Raw genomic sequence first — 12,842 nt, 5'->3', positions numbered from 1 at the left:
GAAAAGAGCAAAGAAAGAAACATGGGAAAATGGAAAAATGAGAAAAAAATAGAGACATTAGGTCATAAAAAACTGAAAGTCGCAGTCCGCCGAGCCAGGGCTCCACAGCGCCCCCTGTGGCCGGCGAGGGCAGTGCCGGGCGGGGCTGGTGAGAGCGGGCGGAGCAGGGAGGGCAGGAGGACTCTGCGAGTAGCACCTGGGAGCAGCTCGGCCGCACCCGTATCGCCGCCGGGCCCGGGACCCCCGGACCCCTAAAACGGGCTCAGCAGGTCAGACGGGCGGCCAGCCCGAGCAGCAGCAGGCATCCGAGCAGGGTGTCGGGGCGCGGGACGGTGCCTGGCGCGCGGTCACAGTCCGGGCCAGAGTCGTCGGCGAGGTCACAGCGGGGCTGCTCGCAGCGTATGCCGGCGTAGCCAGGCGGGCAGGCGCAGCGCTGGTTCTGCTGGCAGGTGCCGCCGTTCTGGCAGAGCAGCTGGTCGTCGTCGCACACATTGGCTGCGGACAGGAGGGGACAGTTGAGGCAGCTGTAGGGATGAACTGAGTTTCTGCAATAGGGGGCTGGGACACTCCCTCGGTGGGGGGGGTACTTAGGACGCACACCGTGGTAAACAACCCTGCAAGGTGGGACCTGGCCCCTACCTGTCTCCCGCCAGTGACCCCTTCTCTCTCCCGTTCCTCCCCCGCAGTGGCGCGGCTCTCCAGAAGTACTTGGTGTCTGTCCCCAGAGTTTTGCATACTCTGCTGCGGGTACCTGGATCGCTCTGACAACCTATGTTCCTTGTATCTCCCCAAGCCTTCATTTGAGCGCAAACTCCAGAGCTCTCAGCCAACTTTAGTCATCTCCCCTTCAATCCTTAGCTCTCCTCCTACCTGGCTCGCACTTGCCACGGACTCCGTCACTGGAGACCCGGCAATGCCCACTCGAGCTCACCACCCCCAACACACTTTGAACCCCTGCCCATGGTTGCATCAGACCCTTCTCACGGCAGTCACGTGTTCAAAGCCCATACCCCAGGCAGCAGCAGGCCCACGTAGGCCCCTCCCACCATGCTGAACCACGCCCCCAGTCTAAAGCCTCTGCCTTCAGGGGCCGGTCTACTCACGGTAGCATCCTTGGCGCCAGTAGTGTGTAGGAAGGCAGTCGTCGCACTTGGGCCCCACCGCGCCCTCCCTGCACTCGCAGAAGCCTGTCTCGTTGCAACGATCGTGCACAGAGCCGATCTGGTTACAGTTACATTCTGGGGGGAAACAAGAGGACACGTGTAGCCAGAGTGGCCTGTGAACACCTATAAATGGGTCCTGCCCCAGCCCAACTTCGATAACCCGCCTTTATATCCTTCTCAGCTGGGTCTCTTGCACTTGATGAAGCTCCCCACAAGGCTGGTCTGTACTTGGGACTGCTGGAGCATTCACATAGCGAGAGAAGGCTCTAGAGTTTTTCCTCTCCTGGCGTCCAACACTTTTTCTAGTTCCACTGTGAGGGCTGAGCCGGCCCCATCCCTTTCTGGACAGCTGAAGGGGCCACCAGTTCCAAACTGTGAGTGTGACAGGTGTCTCATCAGGAGACTTCAGTGTGGAGTGTGTGTGTGTGTGTACACGCGCACACGCACGAATGAGTGTGCATGTGTCCTTGGCCCCCAGTCCTTGAAGCCCAGTGCTTGACCTGAGATGGAGGCACAGACAGACAAGAAAGGGCACTTCTAATCAGATCCATTGGCTCTACCCTGTCCCTGCAGCTGGCCCTGTGTGACACTGGCAACACAATTCTGCTTGATCACTTTAGAGTTGATGGAATTATCTGAAGGCCTCAGCCATGATCCGGAGTGACAGCTCTAGCTTTGCAACTGATCCGTGGGGGATGGGGGTGTGGTGGGGGGATGGGCAGTGGTTCTGCTGACTGATGGCTAAGACCTGAGACCTGTCTGGCACCTGCTGCAAGCAGGTCTGAAGATGGAGAGTCCTGACTGCCGTTCTATGTTACTGGGTACCAGTTGGGGGCTATGGGTTTGGTTTTTAGGGTCTGTCTCCTGTCCAGGCCCAAGGAGCGCCAAGAGGCTTCTCTACAGAAAAGCCAATGTGGACCAGAACACTGAAGAAAGAGTGGGTGCCTATGACAGCAGGCACAGTTTCACAGCTTTAGATGGCTGGCTCTAAACTCTCTTTGAAGGACAGTTTCAACAACAGAGGAGAGATAGAAACTGCTCACCTAGTAGTCTACTGCCCAGCTTTCTCTGGGGCTAGAGAGGGCAAGGGACGGGGCAACTTCGCAGAGCAAGTCTTCAGCTCCAACTAGCACCTATGCTTCCAGTGCCAACACACTAGTCACTAGTAGTGGATCTGCCCCCTAGAGATGCTCAGATGAAGGGGGCCTTACCATGGGGTGTCCGCACCTCCAAAACTGATTCTACTGGGTTTGAGGCCCACCCCGCACCTGGTGCTTACCGATGCAGACGTTCTCGTCATCCAGCTCGGCAGAGCCGTTGCGATAGTAACCCAGGCGGCAGTGCTGACAGTGCTGGCCTCGAGTGTTGTGTTTGCAGCTGACACAGGTCACCACGTTCAGGAAGTCAATGTAGCTGCAGCGGTTGGAGTGCCCATAGCACTCACAGTCTGGACCAGCCGAGTGGGAGAAACAGCAGTGGTCAGGGAGCATTGGGGAAGTGGGGGGAGCAGGGATACAGAGAAGGACATAGCCAAGGATATACAGGGAAGGTGACAGGAAGCGTCTTTGGAGGGGGATCTGGAAGGGGTTTCAGGTCAGGGACATTTCTGTAGCATGTGGATAGAGCTCGCCCTGCGACCTTTGAGTCCCCAGGAGGCCTGTGGGTGGATAGTCAGGGAAGCCAGGGAATGCTGACCTCTGACTGCGTCTTAGGGCAAGGTGCTGTGTGAAGGATGCCCACATGCTGGGGCTGATTAGGAGGGCAGGGTCATGCTGTAGGCTGCATTCACGGAAGGGCAGTGCAAAGCTTCCATGCTTGCTCTAGTCCCCTCAGGGCCTATGGATGGAGGAGTCACACATGGATGTGGACATGATGTGGACATGATGAAATGGGACAAAGAACCTTCCTCCCATGCTGCTTTGGAAGAGGAAAGCTGGCTACTGTCTCTGCAAGTCACTGGCCCGAATGTCCCACGAGTTTGATTGGCATTGAATTGTAGTTTCGGCAAGACTCAGGGCACCAATCTCCTGGCTTCCTCTGGCCTCAGCCCAGCTTCTGAATCTCACCGTTCAGTTTAAAACAAGGAAAACCACCTCTGAGCCATTGTGGGAGCTTTTACTCTTTCTATCCCACAAATGATTTTGGTTTTGTTGTTTTAAGACAAACCCAAGGAGGTTTCAGGTAGCTCAGGCTGACCTTGGACTCAAGAGTTAGCCAAGAATGACCTTGAACTTCTGGTCTTCCAATCTCCACCTCCTGGAATTACAGTCATGCACGTCCACACCCAGTTAATGCTGTGCTGAGACTCCAGTGCAGACTTCCTTCCTGTGTGCTAGGCAAGCACTTTACCAACCACACCACATATTCAACCTGCCACTCGAGGTTCTCAGGCTGACCTTCCAAACAACTCTATCAACTCCCATGACTGCCTAGGCCAAGGATCCTAGGATCTGGAGTAGCAGAGGTCAATGTGGAGGGCCACTTTTCCTTCAGCAGGATGGGCCATCAAGGGACTCAGTAGCCCCATGCCATTGGACATGAAAGCTGGCCACCCTTGGAGCAACTATCCCTAGAAGGCTTCAGCTTCCTTTCTTGTGATGAGCAGGGTGGTGCTGACCTGGTCTCCATATTGTCAATGCACAAGAGAGCCTGAAGAAATCTTTGTGACACATCTAAGAGAAGCTGGTGGAGCCACTCATGGCTCTACTTGACCTGACTCTTTACCTTGGCCTTCCAGAGATGCCAGGAAGCATCCTCCAAATGCCCCCAAAGAGCCTTGCCAGTGACCCGGGTGTGCCAGATTCCATTCCAACCAAGACAAGCCCCTGGGCCACACCTCCCAGGGGAGCCAGGACAGGCTATTTGTGGCAGCTGCTTCTCCTACCATGTGCCTGCCCACTGTGCCTGAGTTGCCTTCTGACTCATCCCAGCTTTCGGCTCCCTTGGGGCTGGAGAGACTCGGCTTAACCTTGACCCAGCTATTCTGGGAGGTTTTTCTGAGTTGGTTCCTACTAGCTAGGTCTGCCCTGCATCGTCTTTCTCCAGGGACCTGGGGAGGAGGTGGGAGGCCTGACTCAGGCCGTCTTCTTACCTTGAAACTCTTCAATGGGTATCACCTGAGGAGATCTGGGCTTGAGCTGGAAAAGTGTAGAGTCCTTGGCTTGGGAAGGGATGGCGACAGGGATAGTCACAGCTTAGAGAGATAAGAAATGGGTTCTTATACCTGCCATGGTCCAGCCACCAGGGAAGCTATCACCAAGGGAGAAGCTAAATCAAGGCTTCAGAGTGCCTTGGGTCAGTCCCAGGCAACCCTGTTACCTGTTCACATTTGAGGTAGGGAGAGACTACATGGTGTGGAGTGTGGGTCTTCTCAGAGTCCCAGGCTGAAGCATCTTGTAGCCATGACAGTGGTTAGCTACTGTCTCTGGTTCCCTGAGGACACCTACACATCTTCTGGAGCAACCTCCAACTACCTTATCCTGCTCTTAACACCCTCTACTTGCTGACACTTTTGTCATTTGCTGACACTGAGAGACATGTGGCTGTTTGAAAGCAAATGGCACCGCACTTCTGCCCTTTCTCTCTGTCTCCCAATCTCCCCTGGTCAAATCTCCAGTCTAAACCTGGCATTAAAGACTGTATCTTGGGACTGGAGAGATGGATGGTTCAGTGCTTAAGAGTGCTTGTTGTTCTTAGAGAGGACGTGGATTCAGCACCGGGTGTTAGCTCATAACTAACTGTAACTCCATTTCCAGTGTTCTGACCTCCATAGGCACTGGGCACAAACGTAGTGCACATACACACGTGAGAGCAAAACACACACATAAAATAAGTATGTTAAATATTTTTAAGACTGCATCTTCTTCCCCTCAGAGGACATCTTTCTGCTGTAGCTAGGGTGGGTCCTTTGCTGTCCTTGAAAGTGTCATTAAGCCAAGAATGCAGCAGCAGTATCCTTCCCTCCCTGGAATCCCACCAGGGCCCGGGTCCATTCTTGAAGGTAAGCACGCCATTATCACAGAGAACACAGGCTCTGTGCTTCCCTCTAGGACTCTGTGGCTTTTTAGTGGGCCGGGGCAGGAGATGACTCGTGTATTCATCTCTAGAGAGGACGTGTTGATTGAGGAACCTCTAGGATGCTAAAAGAACGTCTGACCCCACTAGTTGTGCAAACATTTGCCAGTAGAGGGCGCTCAAAGCCCGGCTCACTGCTCATTCTTTCAGTGGGGAGGGTGACGGAGGGGAACTTTTGGTGTTGAATGGGGTGGGGCAAGGACAATAGGACAGAGAACAGGTCAACTAGGGACAACTTAGGACAACCTTCCTTTCAGAGGAGTCAAGCTAGCCCAGGTACATCCACATCCATCTATGGCTCCAGACGAGCCCCCTGTCCTGGGTGTTTCCCCACAGTTCGAGAACAATTAATTCTCTTGACCTAGTCCCGGGGGCTTCTACATGGTTCATACCCTCACTGACAAGGGTTTTGTTAGGTTGACAAGTCTTTGCCTCAGGCTTCCTCTGCCACCTTCATTTACTATTTACTATTTACTTTACTATTCCCTATTTACTATTTACTATTTTCATTTACTATTTACTTCATTACCTATTTTGAGTCCATCTGACCCTCTCTGGGCCCCACCAGCTGCCTAGGTATCCCACATGTGACCCACATATTGAGGAGGGAGAAGAGAGGTTCCGGAATGAGGAACGTCCTTCCATACACTCTGAGGCTCTCGGAGAAGGGGCAAAGTTGGGAGTAAGGGTAAGGGTCCTTCGTCTCAGTGCTTTCACTCTAACTTCTGCCCCCTCCCTCTCAGTCCTCCCCCACCCCCCGCCATATAAGCCCGCTACCCTACTACAGGGGGAGGTCTAAAATGGAGCTCCTGGGGTCTCAGGCCTGCCATAGGCCCTGCCCCCATACCTTCTGCACTGGAAGACACCTGGGGCCAGAAGGAGCTGTCCCCAAGGGGTGCCACAGTAGTTGGTTTGGTCTGACCTTGGGAGGAAGAAGAGAAGAAATCAAGTCATGCGTGGGATGATGTCCCTACCCTTCAGAGGCTCCTGTAAGAGGCAGCACCACAGGCTCTGTCTACACTGGCCATGAACCAGGGTCCAAACTCACTACAGAGGCAGCATCTACACTATTGAGGCTGCAGAGGACGTGTGCACACTGATGAGAGGAGGCCCCCATGCCTGAGGCTCTGTGGGCTTTGAATAGTTCTTCCTTCACCGGGCACTGCTTTCGAAAACCCTTCCCTCCTTGTATGGTTTCTGTTCCAGTTAAACAGCCAGAACAGGTCCTGTGTGTGAAGACACATTCCAATGCTGTGCTGGGGGATGATGTCCTGGCCAGGGTGATAGACACACTGAGGAAAGTTCTAGAAGGTTCCCCAGAGTGTCCTCAGATGTCTAATTAATTCTCCTTTCTGATCACTGCCCTTCCACCTCCTGATCCTTGGCTTGAGTCACCAACTGCCCCATCCCCAATATTCAGTTCCCAGAGCAAGGAGCACAGGCAGTATTCGCTTTGTCAAATTCAAAGGACAGAACTGGGAGAAGATTGTGGGGGTGGGGGGTCAGGGAAGTTGCTGTCTTCCCCTCTGGAAAGGGATTATTCGTGGTGGTTGATGGAGAAAGAAAAAGAAATTCTACTAGGTAAAAAAAAATGGCGGGAGATTCCCAGCTGGGAGCCTGAAGCCTTTGGACATCAAATTGACATTAATACGGTATTCAGTGAAGAGACAAGACCGCAGGACCCAAATTGGCAAGGGCTTAATTAGAGCCCTGGTAAAACCACCCCGAAGGCATCTTGCTTCTGAGCTTGGCTCCCCCCACCCCCTTGAGGAGGCTGGGATGGATTAGGCTCTCTAGCCTGGCTTTCAGGAGAGCACTGCCTTCCAGACAGCATCTGGGGCTGGGGTTTCAGGGTCCAGCTGGGCTGTAGCTACAGAGGCCTGAGAACCCGGTGGAAGGCGCTGGGTCCAGGAAGAGAAAACTTGTGGCTGCGTTTTGCTAGGACATGCTCAGGTGTCCTGTGTTGTGTGCCAAGACAAGAACCCATGCTAGCTGGGTTTTAATGGTGGGATCACCTCTAAGCACCCGAGACTTCAGGGCAGTATCTCTGAATGGCAGAGGGGACAGGGAGTGAATGGAGTGAGCCAGCCCTGTGCTCCTGCTTGGATTGTGGGTTTCCTGGGACCGTGGGAAGCTCTCTCTCCCTCTCCCTCTCCCTCTCCCTGTCCCTCTCCCTGTCCCTGTCCCTGTCCCTGTCCCTCTCCCTCTCCCTCTCTCCTCTCCTGTCTTTTCTCTGTCTTTTTAAAAAACAGCTTTATCGAGGTATAATTTGCATACCATAGATGCAGCAGCTTCTTCCTAAGCTTTCGTCCCCTCCTCCAGTGAGACTAGCAAGATAACACTGTCCGACCAGCCAGACACCTGCATGCAACTAGGACCCATACCAAGGGTATGCCAAGTGTCCCGGGGACTCTGGGCACAGGCCACACAGGAGCTAAGGATGTCTTAGCTGCGGAAGATGCAGGCTGCTGGCTGTTACCTTGAAGCCACTTCCTCCCCTCAATGCTCAGCCATCCAGCATGGGGCTCAGAATTGCAGATCTGACAGTCATTGAAAGTTTGCTGGTTTTGCCTGGAAGATGGGCATACCTCCTGCTCACTAGCAAAGTTCCGGAATCAGCCAGTTCTGTAACCCAGGGGGAGTTTCAGAACTCAGGCCCCACCTCTGGAGAGAGCTCCCCGGCCCCCTCTGCCTTCTCTGCCCCACAACATTTACGCGAAGGCAGCTTCCAGGTAGGCTCAAGGTTTCTCTACCTGACGGTCAGGGCCTGTCTCCCACCTAGGAGGACCACTGCTCAGTGTCAGGTGGAAGGCCCCACCCCTTTCTGCTTATTTCTGCCCCCTCCATCATCACTTCAGTAAAGTCCAAAGGTCTCTGAAGGAGGCCCAGGATGCTAAGCCTCAACGCCCAGATTCCTCCACCTCAAAGGGATCCCAGACAGCAAAGGTTTCCCCTAAAAGTCTTTATCTCCTGATTCAGCTCCCTACACAATTCCCCACAGAGAGGTTCAGGGAGAGCCCCTGTGGTGTGGTCCTGGGAAGGTGACTTTCTCAAGGCTGTCTGTTGACCTGAGAGGCTACCCTGTGAAGCAGACAGGACAGTGTGGGGTTTGACCTCTTCCCCGACTGCTTGAGGAATCTCTATCAGATGTTGCCCACCATGGGGCGAGGGGTGTCTGGTCAGGGACAATGAATGAAAGAGAAGAAAGGTCAGGACTATCCAAGGAATAAGGAGCTTCAGCCAGGTCTCCCCTGAAAGGGTTGGGGAAGGATGGGCTGCTGGAGCCAGGAGAAAGTTACTTGGCCACCATCTTGCTGGTACCCTCTGGCAGGAAGAATCGTTTCAGATTCCCAGCATCTGCAGTGGACCAGACCTGGTAAGACTTTCCCAGGTGAGTCCAGAGGGCCACATCAGGAACTTATACCACTTGCATGCACAAATCCTGCTTCAGGAGGGCAAACAGTCAGCCAAGTCTGAAGGCCTGTGTGTATCTGCACATGTAGTTCTTCTGTAAGGCAGGAATTTGGCCTGGGCCTGTCTCACGATCTCCACGAATCCAGCCCTGTTTTCCCCCTGGCCAGCACCTGGACAGAGGACCCAGTAGGTGAACCAGCTGGGACAGATCCTGAGCCAGTTCCATGGACACGCAACAAACCATGTCTGAGTGACAAGGCACTGTCTGGCTGAATATCTGGGTGGACTTGCTGCCATCGGCACCCTCCTACAAGGTCCCTGTACCCTCCGCTACACTGGCCTCTGGGCCTTTCTTTACAATGTTTGGTGGGACAAACAAGACAATTCTGGGAGTGTCAGGGGTTGCCTTGGCTAGGACTCCTGATGGAAGGTTTCCTGACACAGCCTGGGGACCCCCTCAGTCAGTGCTTTCATGGGGCTAGATGCTAGCAGTTTCTACTCTAAGAGGCAGGCGCCTGCTCTCCCCAGGTGAGGGAGGCAAGAAGGGAAGGGGCGGGCATCCCTGGTGTACTGTCATACCTACCTGTGGGCTGTGGGGTGCTTGGGGCTCTAGGGACTTGGATGATAGATGTGGAGGGAATAGAAGTGACAGGGTCCCTCCTTGTGGCCTCAGTGGCCATAGGGGCTTTGGGAGCAGGGATTTTTCTGGACCTGCTGGTACCTGGCAAGACATGAAGAAAGTAAGAAAGGGTGGGGTGGGGCATCTCAGAGACTCCTTCCCTTACTCTGCTGTCCGGGCCAGTGTTGCTTAGAGTCCAGTTTCCTTCTGCCTGCTAGCATCCCAGGCAATGGTCAGCCTGGCTGAGACAAGGCAGTGGGGCGGGGTGTGTCTCCACAGAAACATGATAAAGTCCTCAGAAGCATCCTTAAGGCTCAGGGTCTGCCACAGTTTGACACTGACAAGCCCTTTCCTGCTGACTCTTGGGAGTAGTAGAAGATGCTTTGGGGCAGGGGCTGTGTTTGCAATGCTAAATAAGATGCTACCATGCCCTGTACTGCACAGCCACCTGGCCCCACTACATGCTTGGGAGGACCAAGTGGATGGGAGTCAACAGAGCCCCTCACCATCCTTGGGATTTCTACGACACCTGCACTCTTGCAGATGCCCCTCCCCAGCCTGACATGCCCTAGACATACAAAGAAGGGTTGGCATCAGACTTGCCCCCTCCAGCCTATGGCAGAGCAAACTGGCTTCAGAGGCTGCCTGGAGGAGGTACCGAATGGTCAAACTCAGGGGACAGGCATTGCTCTAGTACAGAAGACCCCTATTTCTGGCTGTGCACAAAGGACAGAACAGAGTGTGAGGAGACAGGGGGGTCTGTCCACTCAGGAGACAGGGGGGTCTGTCCACTCAGGAGACAGAGGGTTCTGTCCACTCAGGAGACGGGGGGGTCTGTCCACTCAGGGGTCAGGGAACCAAATCACACAAAAGCCCGGTCCCTCTTTCAAAGCAGCATAAGAAAGTTCCTAGGAAACCTGAGATGAGCAGGAGAGGCAGATGGGTGTGCTTAGGTACAATAGGGTACATGGAGGAGAGATAGAGAGATAGTCCCGAGAGATAGCAGCCCCTTCATGCCCGAGCTCCAGGCCCGGCTGCAGAGTCTTGTACAGAGCAAGGTACTTACTGCCAAAGGCGGAGCCTGCGGCTGCACCTGCAGGGGCACAAGAGGGTTACAGAGTTAGACACAAGAAGTGGGGAGCCAAGAGGTGTCCTCCAGCCCCACTAAGGAAGGAGGGCCCAAGACTGTCCAGTCACAGGGGCAACTTCGATGGGACCATACCTATGGGGACTCCTGCCACTGACTGCCTGAAGGCTGCTTTTAGTCCATTTTGCAGATGGGAGGGACACAATAAACTGTTTCTTTCCCAGGACCCTGTGACAAGTCTTCCCTCCTGTTTAGCCTCAACCCTCAGGCTCCCTAGGGCAGTATAATGTCCCTCATGGACAGTTATCAGCGGGGAATTGGAGGCGTGGCCTGCTGGGAGACGTGGTGGTGGGAGAGGCTGAATTCAAGTCTCTCTAGGTATTCAGTGCCTCTGTTGGAGAGGAAGCCCGGGTTATGGTTTGACAAAGGATGTCACCATCCCAGAGTAGAACTGTCACAGTCACAGAAGGAAGGAGTCAGTCATGGCTTCACTCTAGAAAGTCTTTACCCTAGGAGAGGACAGTGGGCTGGATGGGTGACAGGACTTTCCTGACATCTACTCTGGTCTTACACAGCTTGGCAGGTACCGTATGCGTGTGATCTGTACAAGACCTTGGGAGTGTGGGAGCTGAGAGCAAGGGCTCATAGATACTGGGAGTGGGACATAGAGGCAAGAGTCTCTCAGAGTCTGCCCCTGAGGGAGAGGTCCAGTTCCAAGAGACCGGGCTTAGAGGGATGGGGAGACACGGAGGGAGAAGGTAGGGTGATCTCACAGGGGCCTTGTACTTGGGGGACTGACAACTTAGGGTTTCATCCCCAAGGCTCTGGGGTGGTGGGCACCTAGGAGGGGGTGCCCCAGTGATTACGAAGCAGAGGTCCCTGAGTGGAGGTAGGTGGAGGGAAATGGGAGTGAGATGGGGGGCAGGCTCTCTCAGCAGAAAGGAGACAAGACACACAAAAGCAACTCAGGTCTGTTTGTCTGCTGCTTAGGCAGGGCATGGGGACAGTGCCCTAGGTGTTCTGCAGGTCGGAGTCTTGGTCCGTGATGGTGGAGGTGACAGTCAGTCAGGGGCTGAGGCAGGAACCAGGCAGAAGTGCTGGGGGTTGGTTCTGGCCTTAGGATGGAAGGAGGGGAGACAAGCTCACCAGCGAGAGACAACAAGGACTAAAGGAAGGTTCAGGGTACAAAGAGATGTAGAGAGTAACCCAGGATAAGGGAGCTAGACAGGGGGCAGGCCAGCAGTCCGCCAAGCCCCTTCTGTGCCTTTGAAGACCCTTGAGTGCCTCGAGGTGCCTGGCAAGTCACCTCTTCAAAGGCTTGTCACACTGCCAGCTGTAGCCCACGCGCACTAGGCCTGTCACCGTCTGCCTTGCTGCAGCTTTTAGCTTTGATCAGTCTAAAGCCACATGAATCTTTTAGGGGTGAGGGAGGGTGCCAGATGGGACAGTTGGCTTAGGAGCTACGTGAGCCCTGGCTTTGTCACAGGGTCCTATGCTGTCTGGGACCAGCCATAGAACCAGGAGGGCACTGGGTTGTCTGGGCTTCCGGATGCTCATCTGGAGGGCGGGTTAGTCATGACACTCCTGTGGTATTGTGAGGTCTCGGGGAAACGACATGTGGCATCTGGTGCAGCCTCAGCCTGGAACAGGTCATTTGGTGTGTTTCACGTGCTAGCCTAGGCTCTCCTCTGCTCACAGCCTAGAGACTTGTGGGAGCTGTGATTTAGTGCAGCATGTTCTGGTTCCGAGGAGGTGGGGGTTCTCAAAGGGTGCTCATGATGCAGACATGTGTGGACATGTGCTTCCTCCCCTCCTCTGTGTGTGCGTGTGTGCGTGTGTGGTGTGCACACAATGCACATGTGAGCCACCGCGCTGGGTCACCGAACAAGGACTGCAGCTGGGCAGGTTACGTACGTACAGGCATTGGGAGAGCCGTGGGGCAAGGGCAGGTAGGAGCCAGCTCGCCAGGCGCGCGTGCGGAAGTTCTTCTTGCACTTGCCACAGTCAGGACCTGTGGTGTTGTGTTCACACTCACACTGCAGGCTGCCCTCACGCACAGTGCACAGGTTGGCATGCAGGTTGCACTTGCACCTGAGGAGACCAGAGGACGGGGTTGAGGGGGAGGTCAGGCCCTCTTGTGAAGGCAAGGGTTCTGGAGCAGGAGTAGGCAGGCTGTGCTGTCCTGAGAGAGACCCTGGAGGGCAGTGCACACTCAGACCCTCCTCTGTGCAGAGTCCAGACTCCCTCTCTCATGGTTTGGAGACCCTTCCCAGCCATGGGAGCTCTGGACCCCTGAGGTTGACTCTGACTGCTGTCTACCTGAATTCCTAGACGTCTGCTCTTGGGTCAGGAGAGACTCCCGGATCCCAGACATTTCAGCAACCTGACCACCTTAATTCCTTCTTATTTTTATTTTTTATTTTAAGAGAGATCTCACAAAAGTCCAGGCTGGCCTTGAATTAGCTACATAGCCAAGGATGACCTG

General features: G+C 54.5%; 1 protein-coding gene across 6 annotated transcripts in view; it reads right to left on the bottom strand.

Annotated features, from left to right (window-relative positions):
- Positions 1–12,842, bottom strand: part of Ntng2 (netrin G2) — a 57,537-nt gene continuing 44,695 nt past the window's right edge. For 5 of the 6 annotated variants that reach the window (XM_032902937.1, XM_032902938.1, XM_032902941.1 and 2 more), the window contains exons 5-9: positions 12,276–12,448; positions 10,337–10,363; positions 2,443–2,610; positions 1,104–1,238; positions 1–495 (exon numbers count right to left, since the gene is read on the bottom strand). In XM_032902937.1, the coding sequence (XP_032758828.1) occupies positions 263–495; positions 1,104–1,238; positions 2,443–2,610; positions 10,337–10,363; positions 12,276–12,448 (736 nt within the window). In that variant the 3' untranslated portion in view covers positions 1–262. Of the gene's footprint in view, positions 496–1,103; positions 1,239–2,442; positions 2,611–4,254; positions 4,357–6,084; positions 6,160–10,336; positions 10,364–12,275; positions 12,449–12,842 lie in introns of all 6 variants that reach the window. The other variant, XM_032902943.1, reaches the window with a different exon arrangement.

This window comes from Rattus rattus, chromosome 5, assembly GCF_011064425.1.
Source record: "Rattus rattus isolate New Zealand chromosome 5, Rrattus_CSIRO_v1, whole genome shotgun sequence".
Lineage (NCBI taxonomy): Eukaryota > Metazoa > Chordata > Mammalia > Rodentia > Muridae > Rattus > Rattus rattus.
Note: the sequence above shows the minus strand (reverse complement) of the source record. Positions and strands in the feature narration are given on the sequence as shown.